Genomic DNA, 19,205 nt, shown 5'->3' with positions numbered 1-19,205 from the left:
GATAATCAGTAGTATTATATTTTTATCATGCAACTTTGTTTCTTTGGATTGGCTCAAAATATTCACACTTTTTTCGTCTCGCCTTTTACTGAGTGGGTAAAACAAAAATGGCACCCCAAAAGTTGTCACTTTTAATGAAGAAAACATGTCATGAATACATGGCCTAAAAGAGTATCTTTTTTGAAATAGCTTGATTCCATTTTTATGTGGTACTTACAGGAAAACAAAATCCCCTCTTTCAAAATGATGAAATCTGTTCAACTACGAAAATGAATGTGCTCCAAAATGGTGATGCATCAATTATCACACAGTAAAGTCAAGCATTTTTTTTTTTTTTTTTTACTTGAGTGGTATCTTAAATGAAATGGATACTCGTTGGCTTACCTTTTTTGGGGAAAAAAATATCCAGCAAATTACATTTTGGGGTAAATGCATTTTCTTTTTTAATATTCCCATTACATATACATGTATGTTACATTTATCAACACTTCCTAAATTACATGTTGTATTTCTCGGTGGTTGAGAGTAATATGAAAAGGCAATGGACCGTATTCTGAAGTCTGGTGTAACTTAGGCCATGGTCTAACTCTGCGATAAAAATTATTGGAAGCTAGCAATTTCAAAACTGCATTTACATCACGTTTTCTATGTTTACTTTGCTCTTTCCGCATTTTGAACTATTTCAGTAATTATTACCAGTCAGTTATGAATGGGTTGGGTGTCAAATGAGCTAACAAGATAAACTTGTACTGTTAGATATACCTGGCACAATTGGGTATCCATAGTTTACAAAGTTTATAGTTTTTAAATTTGTACCAGAGTTGAAATTTGTTGGGGCATCATGGTCGAGTGGTTATTCCTCTTGTCTCTCAATCTGAAGGATGTGGGTGTGATTCCTAGCCATTTTTTTTTCTTGTGTTTTCCTTTAGCAAAAAACTAGCCACGTCGGGCTGCCCTCAACCAAGGCGAGTTGAATGGGTACTCGGAAGAAATTCCTTGAATGCGTGGGCGCCAAGGTAGCCGAGCTCAAGCCGGTGTAATACTTATAAGAGGGCCCGAAGGGAGAACAGTTCTCGAAACTGAAGTGGCTACTCTGGGAAAAATATACCCCTATTATTATAAATGGAACCAGACTTTAGAATAAGGGCCAATAACCTGATTTACAATATCTTTGATTCGAATTGTTGCATAATTATAAATATCGGGACCCAAGCTTTTGATGGAAGAAACTGTCATTGATTTCTACCGGTGAAAAACTTGTTTTCATTTACATTATGCAAAGTTTAACTTTTGTTCTAGGTTTCCCATGCTAAGGAATACAAATCTCACTTATTCACTTGAGATTGTAGTAGGATGAGAAAATGTCTGAATGATTAATTTCCATAAACAAGTATTGCCACTTGAGTTATGCAAATATTGTTTCTTGTAAATCTTTACTTCATATGCATCCTAGAGTGTTGAACATCTAGGTGTAGCTTCAAGGTCAAGTATGCGGCAGCATACAAGCTCTATCCATTTTTTAAAATCAATGTACTGAAGCAATGACTTTTTTTAGCATTCCAATGTTTATTGTTTTAACGGGGCAAGATGAAACACATTCACTATCCAAATATGATGGGAATCGGTCCTTGGGGGCCCAAAAGAGTGACCGAAAGCATACATGATGGCTATTTCATAAAGCTGTTCATAAATCTCAAGCAACTTTACAAATGAGTTATGTGGTAAATGATATACACCAGATATGCAGAAGTGTTGATGTACTTCCCAAGAAAGGATAGCCAGTCTTTCGGTAAAGTGCTCATACATGTAACTTACAAACGCCTTTACGCAACACCCAACCGGCCCCATTGGAATGAGTGTGAATTGGCCTGAAGCAGATTTTGCACAAGGGGTCTTTGCAGTGACTTGTCTTTTTTGTTTCTGAGTCATTATGCTGCGCTGTACGAGATACTTTTACAATAAATTACCTGCATACATATTTCTTTCGATAAAATGAAATAAAACCATTGATATACATGTAGGTGGTTGAACGTTTTATGTAATTTTATGAAATTGACTTAAAAGTGAGCTAAATGGTTTTAATAGTTTAATTTATAAAATGCCCCTCTTAATAATGGGAGCCCAAAAAATAAGATCCTTGCAAAGATCCTCTCGTGCAATCAGTCCCAGGTTCCAAACCAGGGCCCAGTCTTACAAAGATTGATCCGATTAACTATGGACGGCCAGCAACGTCAACATCTAATATGCATGTATGTTCAAAATATTTTTAAGATCGATGTATAGTCATACATTCATTGCTTTCTTGAAGATTCAGTGTGATTTCTTTGTTTACTCGGGAGATTTCCTGTAGAAAAAAAATGGTATGGGTGGATTTCCATACAGTTGAGATTGATTGGATCAATTGTAACTCTTTTTAAGACAGGGGCTCAGAGTTTGAATTCAATCCCAAGTTCAGAAAACAGGCTTTTGTCTTAGTTTAAATGTGTGGTTCACTCCAAAACTTGACACACTAAATTATCTTCTCCATCTTTCATTATTCTGTTTAATAGTTCTGTTGAGTATGTGAATACAAAGTCCTGAAGCGTGACATCCTTTCGAAATATTAATTTCAATGTTTGCTATAATAACAACGATTACTTCTGTTAAAATAGCATGATATTAAAGAATAATAAAGAAAATCAAAATAAACATTGCAGCAAGTGTGATTATTTTTCTTTGAAATGTGTAATTGAGTACATGTATATGAATTTTAGAATTGCCCAAGTCCATGATGGCTCAATTCAATAAATCTAGAATGTTTTTTTTTTTATGCTAGACCAACAAAGATTTTGGTCATTTTTTTCATTGATTTCAGGTACTACTAGGTGGAATTTCAGGATGTAAATTACACACATGTTGAGCTCATGTCTCAGCATAAACAATATCCCATATTTAACTCAATTCAGCCAAGAAATGGACTTTGGTCATACTACTAAAAATAATATAAGAGTTGTATAGTGCAAATACCCATCTTGCTAGGTGGTCACAGCGTTTACCAATTCCGGTGCGCAAAGCTTTTTGAGGAATTACTTCCTGCTGGTACCAATTTACCTCACCTGGGTTGAGTGCAGCACAATGTGGGTAAATTTCTTGCTGAAGGAAAACGCGCCATGGCTTGGAATCAAACCCACGTCCTTCAGATTTAAATCTTAAGCACTAGACCACGATGCCCCCTTATACATCAGAAGAGGGATTACAGTTAACAACTATCAGTGAAAGAAATGTTTGTCAATAATTCTCATTACAACCAGTGATATGAATGAATGAATTATTTATTAATGCAACAATAACCATTTTACAGTGTACAAGTTTACAGACAATCAGTTATGAATACATAGAAAAGCAAGGATAATAGAAACGGGCAAAATAGCATGGATAGTCAAGTCTGGCCCCTTGTAGTTTAGGCAGATAAAACATGTTTCTTACCTTGTTAGTTAAGAATGAACAATCATAAGTCTACTGAATATACTCTAATATATAAACATTGCCTACATAACAATTAAAAAAAAACTAACAGTGTTTACTTTTGAAAGATATATAACTGATACCGGGGGGGGGGGGGCACTTACATTGACGAGTGGATACCATGCGCGACCAAAAAAACATGTAAAAAAGGAGGTCTTTTTCAAGATAGGGCACATTACGTACGTAACGTATTAAGGGTGTCAAAAACACTAAAATAATGAAAAAAGGGTATCTATTTTTTATAGGAAAGCTACGTGTTTAGGGTCAAATTTGCGAGGGTATAAAAAATAAAGACTAAAATGTTTTATAAAGGATGTACTTTTTGCCCCAAGAGTCAACACTACGTATTTGCGCGAGTGGGGCTGTACTGAACATAATGGTATAGCTAAAACCGACAACCGTGACATAATTGAAATATCGCTGTATTTGTTTAGGGGTTCAATTCAGGGAATATTTGCCAATAGTATCGTTCTGTTTCCAATTCTTGTTAAGGGTAGGGTTTCACATGCCAATACTTGTTAAGGGGTGCATTTTCAGAAAATGGAAAATACGTGTATAGGGTGCTTTTCGAGACCTTATAGTCGCGCAGGATATCCACTCGTCAATGGAAGTGCCCTACCACCCCCGGGCTCCGTACTATTAAATTCTACTCATTAATTTTAGCACAGAGTATTCATATCATCTTTACAGGCCTATATTAATTTCCATAATGGCGTTTTGAATATTATTTTGGGATTTCCTAAAAATAGGAATACGCGTAAACAGAGGTGTCAAAGATGCACCAACTGCAGATCTCACATGGTCGCACATGGTATCCACTCGTAAATGGAAGTGGAACAAATGATAGTGAAATTAATTAGAATTTCAATCATGTGGAACTTTAAAAAATTGACATGATTATCGTGATTATTTTTTATTTTTAAATAATGAAAATAATCCAATTCAATATCATATATACAAGTAAAACCGAGCCACAACATGCAAAAACTACAAACACTCAAATGAAGGCGGGGGGGAGAGGAAAGACAAAGTGAGAATGGGTTACAGGTAAACTGCCAATTAGAGGCCGTTCTCATTACGCTTTCTAAAACTAGTTTACTGGAAACCGATTCAGGGATCACACGAAAGTGGTTTTCAAAATCACTTCACTTAAAGTGCTCTTAATGCTATGGAAACGCTCTCAGTGGGGTGACACGTTTTGCGCAAAATTCGAAACCGCAGCATAGGTATTCTACACCTGTCGTGTGGAGTAGCGCGCTCAAAATGTGCGAAGATCGCTTCCCGAAGAACGGTTGTGTCCTCACTTAAGCTAAAACCAGTTTAACGAGGCAAAGCGATCTTGAAAACTACATCGCGAGGTGGTTTTCCAAACTGGTTTGGAAAATCGCTTCCAAGACCGCTTTGACCGTTCTCACTATGCGTTAAACTAGTTTCCACTAAACTAGTTTTAGGACCGTAGTGAGAATAGCCTCTTAGCCCTTATAAAAATCGCCAACGGTATTTGAATGGTGCCGAATGGTAGTTGAATGGTAGTTGAATGGTGATCTGAATGGTAAATGGTACGCGAATGTTATTTAAGTGGTGTTTCAATGGTAAGTTCTTAATGGTAATTGGTAGTTTATTCAATGGTAAATGGTATACCATATACCCAATGGTGTCTCAGTGGTATGTGTCTAATGGTATGATTGGTATGATGAATGGTATACCATACACCCAACGGTGTCTCAGTGGTATTCAATGGTGTCTCAGTGGTGTGTGCTTGTAATGGTATGATTGGTATGATGAATAGTATACCATACACCCAATGGTGTCTCAGTGGTATACAATGGTGTCTCAGTGGTATTCAATGGTGTATCAGTAGTATGTGCCTGTAATGGTATGATTGGTATGATGAATGGTATACCATACACCCAATGGTGTCTCAGTGGTATACAATGGTGTCTCAGTGGTAGTCAATGGTATCTCAGTAGTATGTGCCTCTATAATGGTATGATGAATGGTATACCATACACCCAATGGTGTCTCAGTGGTATACAATGGTGTCTCAGTGGTATACAATGGTGTCTCAGTGGTATTCAATGGTGTCTCAGTAGTATGTGCCTCTATAATGGTATGATGAATGGTATACCATACACCCAATGGTGTCTCAGTGGTATACAATGGTGTCTCAGTGGTAGTCAATGGTGTCTCAGTAGTATGTGCCTCTATAATGGTATGATGAATGGTATACCATACACCCAATGGTGTCTCAGTGGTATACAATGGTGTCTCAGTGGTAGTCAATGGTGTCTCAGTAGTATGTGCCTCTATAATGGTATGATGAATGGTATACCATACACCCAATGGTGTCTCAGTGGTATACAATGGTGTCTCAGTGGTAGTCAATGGTGTCTTAGTAGTATGTGCCTCTATAATGGTATGATGAATGGTATACCATACACCCAATGGTGTCTCAGTGGTATACAATGGTGTCTCAGTGGTATTCAATGGTGTCTCAGTAGTATGTGCCTGTAATGGTATGATTGGTATGATGAATGGTATACCATACACCCAATGGTGTCTCAGTGGTATACAATGTTGTCTCAGTGATATTCAATAGTGTCTCAGTAGTATGTGCCGCTATAATGGTATGATTGGTATGGTGAATGGTATACCATATACTCAATGGTGTCTCAGTGATATCCAATAGTCTCAGTGGCATATGCCTAATGATATGACTGGTATCAATGGTATACCATATGCCCAATATTGTGTCTTAGTAGTATGTGCCTAGTGGTATAATCATTGGATAGTTGTTGGATAATTGTAACGCCATAGTGGCTTAGTGGTGTGTGCCTAATGAATGCCATTTGTGTTAATGGAGAATGGTATGCCCAATTGCATTACCCAATAACATAATTTCGAAGATTTAAAGAAAATATATCAAAGATTTAAAAGTATTTAGAGTTAATAAAATTTTTGAGTCGTGACTTTTATGCGAGCAGCTTCCCCTAATCAAGTGTAATCGCTCATGATGGTAAACATGGTCTCTTGCATTCTTTTAAATTGTCTTTGTCCTTATTAAGTAAAAGGTCTATATGTGTTTAAATATAATTGATCCAGTGGTTATAATACAATACTATAAATTTGTATATTTTACGATTGTACATATTACCTTCTAAATTTAAATCTGATGCAATGGGTGCACTACCAACTCGTACACTCACCACATGGTCAACTTTCATTTAGTCTAATACCAATCTGTCCATCAGCATTTCATCTACCAAACATTTGGTCCAATCATCACTTCGTCTAGGCACCATTTCGTCTACGACCGTGTTGTTTCATAAAAAAAAGTTGGTCTAATATCCATTTCATTTTAATTCATTTTGCACTTATTCCAATGAGACCAAATGGTATATGGATTAAATGGCTATTGGACCAACTGGTTATGAGATGAAATGGTGAGTGGATGAATTGGCAATAAGACCAAATGATAGTAGACGAGTTGGCAAATTTTGGACAAATTGGCATTAGACGAATTGGAAATTAACTGGGTTTATTAGAGAGCAAGAAGATGGGATAAATATAATTATAATTAATAATCCAATTGTGCAATTTGGATCACCATACAACACATTCAAAGACTCATTGTTTTATTAGGAATCTTGAAAAAAACTTGGCAAAAAAAAATCTTTAAAAACACACAAATGCATACACAAGAGTTTCCGTGACACATCAAATTCCATCATCATCCGATGTAAGACGATTCAATTTCACAATAAGACTTCTACAATATACTTCAAGTGCAATGGTCACAAATGTAAATGTATACATGTAGAATGATGGGTCTACAGTTAGCTTCATTACAACAAATAAGCACAGGGGGTGCTGCAAAAAATATTTGCAATCAATCGCTAATATCTCGTTCCAATTTTTGCGATTGATAGATCAATTTTAACTGTGGCAGATCAGATTACAATGAATCATAAACAACTATTTTCAAAACTTACAATTGTTTTAGGAACCGAAAATAGACTTGAAATCGATCGCAAGTTTCTTGCAATGCCCGAAGAGTCACACAAGTTCGGTTGACGTTCCAAAGTATTACGTTATCATTTTGACGAATGCTCATAGTTCATCATGGAGATCCGCTGTTGGAACGTTGTCCTCAATACTCCGCTTACGCCTACGTTTATACTTATTGGATTGGATAGTAGTCTGCGCCCACCGATAGCCGTCCATGGTACTGGGGACAAAGGATGCCCTTCCGTTGACTTGACCATCAAAGCCATAGCGACCCTGGTCCTTTATAACAGATGCTCCTGTGTGATCAGAGGAAAAAGAGTGGTTTATAATAATAATAGTTCTTGTATAGCGCATAAGACATTATAAATAACGACTCTATGTGCTTCCAAAGGACTTGGATATTATTACCCTGGCTGTAGCTTACGCAGCTCGCTTCCAGCGCTCGGCACTTCAAGGAATAAATTCCTGCCAGGTACCTATTCACCTCACCTGGGTTGTGTGCAGCACAATGTGGATTAATTTGTTGCTGGAGGAAACTACGCCATGGCTGGGATTTGAACCCACGAACCTCTGTTTCAAAGTCCGGAGACTAATCCACTGGGCCACAACGCTTTACATGTCTATTCATTTAATTATTTCAATTCAAGGAAAGATATATATCAGTTTTCTATAAAAAAAAATGTTTTTCAGCATTCCTGTGTACATACACATACCTTTTACAAATATAAAAATATGTGCTGACATAAATTGATATTTAATAGCTTGATTTATGTAGCACTTTTTGACATGCCTTGGCTGGGAATCAAACTCATGTCCCTAAGACTGAAAGACACGAGTCATAACCACTAGACCACGACTCCACCAAATATATAAGGCACAGGCGTTCCAAGCTGGGGTTCGATTCCCGGCAGAGACATTTTCAGCATCACCAATTTTTCCAAAGAATATATCGCTCTGGGGAACCTTGATTTGAGCTACGCCTACCATTGTTCTCTTCATTCATTTCTTTCACAAGTCACAATATATATATAAATATAAACACACACACACATATATATATACTACCTATATATATATATATATATATATATATATATATATACCTATATATACCTATTTTGTCACAAAATACTTAAATAAAAGAGTTGCCAAAGCTGTTGTACATGTATAATTTCACACATATATATACCTATACATATACACTTGGAGAATTCTATCCTTGTGTACAGAGTGCTTGATGTCCTTTGCAAGAAGAGCTTTGAATAATAATACAAGTTCACACGGTTGATTCTAGGTTCATCAGATTTATTGCTACTCAGAGTTTCACGCAACCTACGCAGAGTACGAGCATCAGGAACTCTCTCTCTATATAGGCCTATATACATATGTGTGTGTGTATATATATATATACATGTATATAGATATATATGGGCAATTCCATAAAATATGTACATCCGACCCAATGTATGTTGAGACCTTCATGATTTTTTTTGGTTCATATGACAGTCTTTAATGTTCTCAAATGACCATGACTTTGTAAATGAAGTAAGAATTGAGATAAATGGGGATCGGATGTACAAAATGGTTGAATATTTCATGGAATTGCCCATGTACACTGTATATACTTACACAAATATTTATTAACATAGCAACATACATCACAAATACAAGACATGTTTGCGATGGAACGATATTAAGGAGCAGACATGAAATACCATAAAGTGAACTTCATTAAATTCTAAATCTTCTTTCTTTTACATGATGAGAAATTATTATAATTATTTTTTTATTCGATTGGAGTTGGACGATACACTCTGTCATATTTTACCATTGGACTGCTCATCCATTGAGTACTGCAAGACAAAGTAGCCACTGTTTCTCCAGAATTCAAAATCACGGAAAAAAGTATCTCCGATGTGAAAATTAAAGGCATTACGAAATATCCTCAACTGCAAATAAAATAGCGAAATAGGAGGCATGACAATATAAGGCATAACAAAATATCCTGAACTACATGTACAAATGAAAATGTAGAAATAAAGAGGCATGAAAAAAGACAACAAAATATCTGGAACTAATACATGTATGATAGCATAGAAATAAGAAGCAAAATGTGAATCAAAGCTCCTAAGACATTGGTTATCATTACAAACTAAGGTATTTGAAGAAAAAAAAAAGTTTTGTAGTATTGAATATTGTTTATATGCATGAAAAACAACTAGAAATAACTAGACAAGTATATTTTGTAACCCCCAGGTTTTAAAGCGGTTCTGAAATTATTCAACATTGTGTAAGTGTATGCATGCATATTTACCCAATATTGCCCAAAATTCATGAATGTATCATTATTTCTACTAAGATAATTTAATTAATTTTGTCTTGTTATGATCAGAAAAAGGTAAGGATTTTTTAGTATAAAAATGTATATGTATATGTATGAGAAAGATAAGTATAACAGAATGGTGAGAGTTTGAAATAAATTGGACAATCAGTAAGAAATTTATGGCTGTTTTAAAATTGAGATCCCTAAGACAATGTAGATTTCAAATTGGCCACTTGGTAAGTAAATTACAAAGAGGGGCCAGGACAACTTTCCCATAGGCCATGCACTTAATTATTAGGGATTTGTGGGTTTCTCCAAAGTCCCCCCCCCCCCCGGGCAGTAATCTATATATAACCCAGGTAGAATATTGTTTTATGTCCTCATGAAAGAAAAATACATCTTGAAGTAAAACTTTTTTTAATTTATTAGAAATGAAATTCTAGCCGTTGTATGTATTGGAGTACATGAAAGAGTACTCCTTGCCTCACATCACTATGACATCACATATGCAGCCAATCAGAAGACTCAATGGGCAAAGATACCACAAATTTTGTCAACTTTTAAATATTCATAACTTTCTCAGAGCTGCCAATCTGAAAAGCAGTATTTCGGTGAGGAAATCAGTATTTTCAAAAGAAAGACATTAGGACCACACATACAACTGAAACTTTAGAAATCAGTATTTTACATGAAACTATCAGTATTCTTCTCACTTTTCTGTACTAAATACTGAAAATCATTACTACTTGACAGCTCTGCTTTCTTATTGTTTGTCCGATACTGTTCAAACTTTCACATATCGACTTGTCTTATTTTATTGGTTTCCTCTAAAACAAGGTTTTATTTGGGTTGGATTCCCCTTTAAAAGAGCAGAAAATAGTACCTCGTCAATTTTTCCTCTGAAGAGTTCCCCCGAGGCTCCTTTGCCGAGGTACAGATGAGTGTCAGGAGGCTATATACAAGAAAATGGATATCAGCATAATTAAACAGGAAGTTCACCCTGACAAAAAAGTTTATTGTAAAAATAGCACGAAAATGAAATAAAAATACTGTCAAAGGTTTCAGAAAAATCCATAGAAGAATTCAGAAGTTACCAGAATTGAATTATTTGAATTGTTATGTTATATGTAAGCAGCATTCCTACATAGCGAATGGTAAAAAAAAATCAATGAAATGTCATTTTCTCAGAAAATTGAAAATGGTTTTTACTCTACCTTTTGTATATCAGTTGACAAATAATTTCACAGCCGATCATGAAAAGAAAACAAAACCGCGTCATCAGGGACCATTAAAAAGTGAAATTTATGCATTTTATATTACATTACATAAGGGGCAGCTGCACTTTTATGATGTCACATATCCAAAATTCAACCCTAATTCTCCAAGGGGGGGGGGCCATAATGGCCCCCCTCAACAATTTTCGCTATATATCTGCTGTGAAATTTTTTTCACCTCGCCACTCACTGACTTTTTACTTTCAAGTCTCGCACAAATTTTGAGACCAAATTTGTGACGCCCGGGTACGCGGTTACGACATTACGCAACATTATGTAAGTGCATGTCAGACCCAAAATTCCTCATAAACGTGATTTCATGTACAAATCCGATGCAAATTCTGTATTTAGCCAAAATTCATAAATGTATCATCATTTCTACTTTTACTGATTAAACTTAATTAATTTTGCCTTGTTTATGATCAGAATTAAGTCTGGAACGATTTCCATTGAAAAAACAATAAAAAAAAAGTAAAAAAAACAAAGAAATACATAGGGGAAGGCGGGGTAAGTTGTGACAGTTTTTGCTTTTTGCATGTTAGAATTGATATGATTAATAATCTTGTCGAAATAAGTACCTTCGCTTGAAATTTCATTCTTCTGAAATATTTTCCACCTATATATAACTTTCTACCCCAACACTGAAAGTCATCGTGACCTTTGAAAAAACCGATGTCAAATGGCAAAACTTGCCCCATATATGGGGTATGTTTGAGCCACCTTCTGGGGTAAGTTGAGCCACAAAAACTATGTAGGCCTACAAAATGTATGGAGGAGAACCAGCATGTCAATTTTTTGTTTAAAGTCTTTTCACTTGCTAATTCTCTATAAATACTAACATCCTGTAAAAGGAAAAGTGCAGTCATGTAAATTTGCTCCTTTCAGCCTGCATTTCAATCTATTTTCATGGTTTGTTTTTTAAGATACATTACCATAGGAATTACCATGGCTCAACTTGCCCCATGCTGTTTGGCTCAACTTACCCCAGTCCGAACTTAGTGCGATAATTTTGTATCAACACATTTATTATGCATTCATCATATAAAAGACTATGACAAGAATGAAGATCCATACCTGGACTAATAATATTGTTATCAAGTCTTTATTATATTTAAAGACGTGTGTGTTTATAAAGCACTTATCTATTTCACACTCTTTTTTACTTTTTTGGCTGAAATTCATATTTTTCCCTCTAAAAAACTACTTTTTGTTTCAAAGTGGAAAACAATGTGGTGGGGTTAGGGGTTATGCTATGGGTCATCAATACATGACACCACCACAATGTCTGAATCATTCATTATTGGCCTGGGGCTGGTGGCTCAACTTGCCCCTATGCTCAACTTACCCCGCCTTCCCCTACATGTAAGAAAAAAAAAATACTTAAGAAATCGATCTTGGTATCAGAATTTTTTTCATTCACAATTGTTAGGATTGCAATAAAGAATATTTTCACCAAAAATAGCATTCTAGGAGCTTTATTTACTGAATCAAAGCCAAAACTATGATTTCATGAATAAATTAGCATAATTGATTCATATAAAATGAAAATATATGAATTCAGTGAAATTTACCAATGCAACTGCGTAGATTACGTCATTCTCTACCATCATGCAAATTTTCGTTGTGATCGCGCAATCCGCGGCTGAGATCCCCCCATGACAAGAATAAATGTTAAATAAATGTTATGAGAATGTTAACCCTAAATAAATTTAGGGTTAACATTCTCATAACGTTCTTAATCTTTAACAGATTTTCCCCAAACCTTCGTCAATATTTTTTACAATATTTTCTGCTATTTCTACAACAAACTTTTCTTTAGTGTGAACTTCCCTTTTAAAACCCTCCTTCAGCTTTGGTATCAAGGGTCAACAATATCACTGAACATTACAATATGATAAAAGAATAGTAGAAGTGATTTAATGCATTTCGGTACTATAAAAATTTACGTCATATTTATGCTTTTAATTTTTCATTTTTGCTAGCAAGTTAAAGAATGAAATCAATACAATAATATGGTATTTATATTAATATATTTATATCCATGATCTCTATGCACTTTACAGATTCATATTAAACATTAAAGTTTTATAAGCACAATGTTAACCAAATGAAAAGAATTGTAAATTTCAAAACGGGCCAAGCTAGAAATGACAAACTAGGCCTGTCTGCACCATCCCGAGTTTTCAAATTAGCGTGCTATTTCTGATTCGGCAAATTATCCCGATCTGAACAATCTCGAGATTATTTGCAATGGAGACGCAATTATTGCACTAGTTCGTATGATTAATCTCGAAACTGCAATCCCAAGTCAATTTGGCATTATTTGCAAAATAGCGCGCTATTTTACGAATTATCGCGCTAATTCGTCGGTGCAGACGCACTCGGGTTTATTTATTCACGGCGTCAGACCATAATGCATCGATGCCTCGCTTGAGCAGGAATCGCTCTTCTTGCGATGGTGGAGACGGGGTTTCTTGAATCTCACAATAAATTGCTGAGAGGGCCAATCGGGCTAAAATCTCGAGATTGAGCAAATTCGGGATGGTGCAGCACCGCCTACTGTCACAAATACATATTTAATTGTTGTATCAACAAAGAGTTCTAGAAGCAGAGATGTCACTGGGGGGGGGGGGGTCAGGGGACAACCAGATGAAACTTTGATTATTCAGGTAATGAAAAATGATAATGGAAAAAAATAAGGAGAATAAGGAAATTTAAAAAGAGAAATGAAAGTATGAAAAGAGGTCTTGCCATACACATTCTTTATGAGGTCTCCTTTAGTTTGGTCATATAGCCCACAATCCCCATGTAACCTCACAGATATAACTAACAAGCAAAAAGCTCAATAACTTTGTAAAATATAGGCATGCACATAAACAATTAAGCAATCTTTAAGCAAGTATGTACTCTTTTCTAGCTTGCAATCGCTTGTTAGATGAGCAACTAGCTAGTTGCTAGCTACGACTAACTTGGAGCATGCTTAGACTTCTGTCATGGTAAAATCTGGGGTGTTAAAACTGACACCAGTTGGTATCCTTTGACGACCACAAACTGAGGTGTTGAAATTACACCTTAGAAAAGAGATTGAACATAACACCAAAGAGTTTTAACAGTAACAAAGGTGTTGAATTGACACCCTAGTGTAGAGATTGAACATAACACCAAAGAGTTTTAACAGTTACAAAGCTGTTGAATTGACACCCAAATTTAACATCATTAGTAAACTGACTATGTACACCAATCTAACACACCATTTTCCTATGGGTGTTGAGCCAACACTTGAAATTCAACCCTGGACTAAAATAACAAGTGCGGCCCTCGATCTATGTGCACCAATCAAACACCGAAGTTTCTGCAGTGTTAATTTACCCATTGGTTATGAGCACTGATGATAGCATCCGGAGTTGATGGTGAACGTTCACCTTCAATGTAAACTTTGAGGTCCCCTGCATGATAAAAAAAATCAACATCAAAGGGGATAAATATGTAATGTATAGAGAATTAAATGCCATCTCATCTGCAGTGATAATCACTGCTATCTCATGTTCAGTGATAATCACCGCTATCTCATCTTCAGTGATAATCACTGCTATCTCATATTCAGTGATAATCACTGCTATCTCACGTTCAGTGATAATCACTGCTATCTCATCTTCAGTGATAATGACTGCTATCTCATATTCAGTGATAATGACTGCTATCTCATGTGCAGTGATAATCACTGTTATCTCATATTCAGTGATAATCACTGCTTTCCCATGTTCAGTGATAATCACTGCTATCTCACGTTCAGTGATAATCACTGCTATCTCATCTTCAGTGATAATGACTGCTATCTCATATTCAGTGATAATGACTGCTGTCTCATGTTCATTGATAATCACTGCTATTCCATGTTCAGTGATAATTCACTGCTATCTCATGTTCATTGATAATCACTGCTATCCCATGTTCAGTGATAATCAGTGCTATCTCATGTTCAGAGATAATCAGCACCTCATTCAAACCATTCAAGAATGTTTGATTGGTGGATATCATAAGATGCGTAATACAATAATTGGACAGAATACCTTGACAGGATAACCAATGAACGCTAAAAGGATTATTTCCAATGGGATCCTATTATAGTATACAATACTAACAAAATGTATTATCTATGAGAGGTAAAAGAACAGGGTACACAAAATGACATATCCATCAATCAAATAATTTGCTCGAACCTTTTATTGCAAACAACAATTATCTATTTATATCAAGCAAGATTATATTTTAACGTACCCTATATTATCTACAATACTGAAAACTAACTGCAAATATCATTTGAGTTTCTCTAAACAATTTAAGTTATTAGGCTAGCTCATTTTCTGGTATGGTTTATATCTATAAATGTAAATTCATGGAGACTCTGACCAAGGTAGTCCATATTCCACTAAAGATTAACTACAGAGTGACTCAGAAAAAAGTCTCATCCGTTTGAAGTTGTCTTGTCTGAAGTATTCATCATTCTTTTTAAGTCTCACTCTGTATACAGTCAATGAAAGATCAGACACAGTTTGGTTCCCCTTTAAAGGGAAAGTTCAACAATAAGTTGATTTTAATAAAAGCACAAAAATTAGACAAAAATATTAGTGAAATTTTGAAGAAAATTCGCCAAAGAGTGATTTTTCAAAGTTCAAATTATGTGACGTCACAGACTGTTCTTCCATGTATCATGTGACATAAATCCACCAAAATCTGATTTTCTAAAAAAGAGTGAAATTAATTTCATTTGTGAATCATTTTCTACAATCATTCTTATGATGTTTTATTCTTGGTTTCCTCCTTTTCAAACCAAAGGCTTTTCGGGACACCTTTTTCTTATTTTTTATCACCTCATCTTAATGTTTCATAACTATATTTGTATATTTATGTTCAAATGTATGATATTTGTATGTTTTTACATGTATATATTATTGAAAGATAGAAATGAGAGTATTTTCACTCTCCCTCAACTCAACAGAAACATCATTCCATACCTTCTTCTATGATTTTTTTTTGCTAATCATGTACCATTGGAAAAAAACTTGATTCTTACCTCGAATATAAGCCTGAATAGCCACATGCCTCCACCCGCCTGTTAGATTCCCAGTCATACTGGTGGATGCATCTCTGTATTTACCAAAGAGTGTTCTGAATGAATGCAATGAGATGATATCACCAACAAATATTAAAAATTTATTTGATAGTCTGGCACTTTTATTATTATTAAGGCACTTTATCAGTAGATGGATGATGGGAGCAATAGTATTCCTAATTGTGTTCAAAGTTTGTTCACGGTGTCAAACAGCGCTTTGATAGTATGTTGTGATTGTCTCCACAGTGGACACAGTGCTCACAGGGTTCAGTGTTGCAGTGTGTTCATAGTTTAACACAGTTCGTTCGAAATGTTTTGTGTGTGTTGACAGTGTTGCATGCTGTGTTCAGTGTCCACGGTGTTGCGCAGTGTGTTCATACTTTAACACAGTGGGATAAAAATGTGCTGACAGTGTTGCACTAAGTGATCAAAGTGTAACAGTGTGTTCAGAGTTCAGTTTTGCAGTGTGTAGCGTTTGCAGTGTTGCATAGTGTGTTCAATGTGTTCATAGTGTAACACAGTTAGTTCAAAATTATTTGTGTGTCTTGACAGTGTTGCACGTTGTGTTCAGTGTCCACGGTGTTGCGCAGTGTGTTCATACTTTAACACAGTGGGATAAAAATGTGCTGACAGTGTTGCACTAAGTGGTCAGAGTGTAACAGTGTGTTGACAGTGTTGCAGTGTGTTCAGTGTTCATTTTTGCCAGTGTGTTTAAATTGTGTTTGTGGTGTTGCATAGTGTGTTCAAACTGTAACACAGTGTGCTCACAACATTGTCATTATGTTGCACAATGTGTTCAAAGTGTGTTTACAGTGCTGCATAGTGCGTTCAGAGCGTGTTCATAATGTAACGCAGTGATTTCAAAATGTATTCATGTTGCGTTCACACAGTGAACTGTAAGAACACAAACCCACACTGCTGAAACTTGAGAGTGTTCACAATGTGTTCAAATAGTCAACTATCAGGAACCTCAGAATTAACAGTGTGATGATGAACATTGATGTAGAGATGAGGGGGTGGGTTGGACCCCCCCAAAAAAAAAATAAATTAAAAGGTTTAATGACCAAGGAACCAATTATGAGAAAAGTCATTGGCTAGTATGCAGGCTTAGAAATTGACTGGAACTTTGAACAACAAGTGAGTTTTCACAAAAGACTCACACATAAAACTTGCTTTTTCAATATCTGTACAAAAAACATTGTAGTCTGATGTGGAATTCAGATCCCTTAACTCTGTCAACTAAACACACTGTTACACTTTGACCACACAATAAAACACATTTCTGTACAAAAGTCATTGTAGTCTGAGAGTTCAGACCCCTTAACTCGAGCAAAGGGTTTGCACAGCAGACTAGTCATTGGCGGGGACCTTAGGCTACACATTCAGATGATAAACTTGAATGAAAGGTTTGCACAACAAACTACACACTACCCCTGCTCTTTTCTACCCAATGTCATGGTGTAATTGTTCAGTCACTTGACTCTTAAACCAAGGGTTGAGGGTTCGAATCCTATCTGGCGATACTTATTGTATGAATGTAGTTCCAAATTCTCTCATTTCAGCTTCAATTTTGGATAATAATGTACGCACGTTCAATATGATTCATTTTCCTTTATCTTGCTTTCTCATTCCACCCCTTTAGAAGCCAAAGTGTAAAAGTGTGTTGACAGTATTGCACAGTGTGTTCAGTGTTCACATTATGTTTAGTGTCCACAGTGTTGCACAGTGTGTGTTTGTCCACAATGTTGCAGTGTGTTTAGAGTCCACAGTGTTGCAAAGTGTGTTCATAGTGTAACACAGTGTGATCAAAATGTGTTAACAGTGTTGCACAGTGTGTTTAGTGTCCACAGTGTTACAAAGTGTGTTCATAGTGTAACACAGTGTGATCAAAATGTGTTAACAGTGTTGCACAGTGTGTTTAGTGTCCACGGTGTTGCAAAGTGTGTTCATAGTGTAACACAGTGTGATCAAAATGTGTTAACAGTGTTGCACACTGTGTTTAGTGTCCACGGTGTTGCAAAGTGTGGTCAAAGTGTGTTCATAGTGTAACACAGTGTGATCAAAATGTGTTCACAGTTTGCACAATGTGTTTAGTGTCCACAATGTTGCACAGTGTGTTCAAGAGACTTAACTGTACTTTGCGCTATGTAAAATTTGATTACCATTATCATTATTATCATAATTATACTTACGAATTCTGAATGTAAAATTCAAATGATCCATCTGTCGTACTCAACAAGGGGAAAATCTCTTCATCTGATACTGGTTCTATGAAACACCACATCTCAATAAAGAAATGTGCAGTCAAGTGGATTGATCGTACCTCTCCGATATCGATATATGTGGTATTCCCATCAAACACAAGAGCCTTGTTCAATCTACACCCAAAACAACATAGAAATTTTCATTTATTTACATGATTATTCATATAAATGTCATTATCTACATTATGAGTATAATCAATATTCAATTTATTTATTCAGTAATCATCAGTTACACTACAAATGCAAAAATATAAACCAAAATCAATAATCATCAAACAAATTGCATATCGATACAAATACAAAGAGAATACACCAGCAAAAGAGCAATACAAGATAATCAATATCATTATCATAATAATCTTTCCTATCATCCTCAATTAGCATTGGGAAATATTATCACAAAAAAATGTATCATTAGTGATTCCGTTAGTTATATTCTAACATCATATTGTATTATTGTTCTGTTCATATCATCAAAGGGGGAGAGATCAGAGAACAATATGAGGTAGGGTGGATGGAGCGGCATTACTCTAATTACCTACCTGCTAAAAACACTAGTATTCCATATTTGACCAGATGGGATGGGGGTGGGGCAGCGGGCTACACTATCATTACCTACCTGCTAAAACACTTGTATTCAACATTTGACAAGAAGGGGTGGGGGTGGCGGCAGGGCGTTACTATCTTTACCTCCCTGCCCAGACACATGCAATTCATGT

The 19,205-nt window shown here is 35.7% G+C and overlaps 1 protein-coding gene across 1 annotated transcript in view; it reads right to left on the bottom strand.

The window, feature by feature from the left end:
• Window positions 1–6,965: 6,965 nt before the first annotated feature.
• LOC121417629 overlaps window positions 6,966–19,205 on the bottom strand; it is a 160,351-nt gene continuing 148,111 nt past the window's right edge. The window contains exons 48-53 of the mRNA XM_041611366.1: window positions 18,415–18,600; window positions 16,184–16,278; window positions 14,479–14,555; window positions 10,719–10,787; window positions 9,341–9,461; window positions 6,966–7,808 (exon numbers count right to left, since the gene is read on the bottom strand). Coding sequence (XP_041467300.1) covers window positions 7,615–7,808; window positions 9,341–9,461; window positions 10,719–10,787; window positions 14,479–14,555; window positions 16,184–16,278; window positions 18,415–18,600 — 742 coding nt within the window. The 3' untranslated portion in view covers window positions 6,966–7,614. The remainder of the gene's footprint in view (window positions 7,809–9,340; window positions 9,462–10,718; window positions 10,788–14,478; window positions 14,556–16,183; window positions 16,279–18,414; window positions 18,601–19,205) is intronic.

The sequence above is a fragment of the Lytechinus variegatus genome, chromosome 6 (genome assembly GCF_018143015.1).
Source record: "Lytechinus variegatus isolate NC3 chromosome 6, Lvar_3.0, whole genome shotgun sequence".
In the NCBI taxonomy this organism is placed as follows: domain Eukaryota; kingdom Metazoa; phylum Echinodermata; class Echinoidea; order Temnopleuroida; family Toxopneustidae; genus Lytechinus; species Lytechinus variegatus.
Note: the sequence above shows the minus strand (reverse complement) of the source record. Positions and strands in the feature narration are given on the sequence as shown.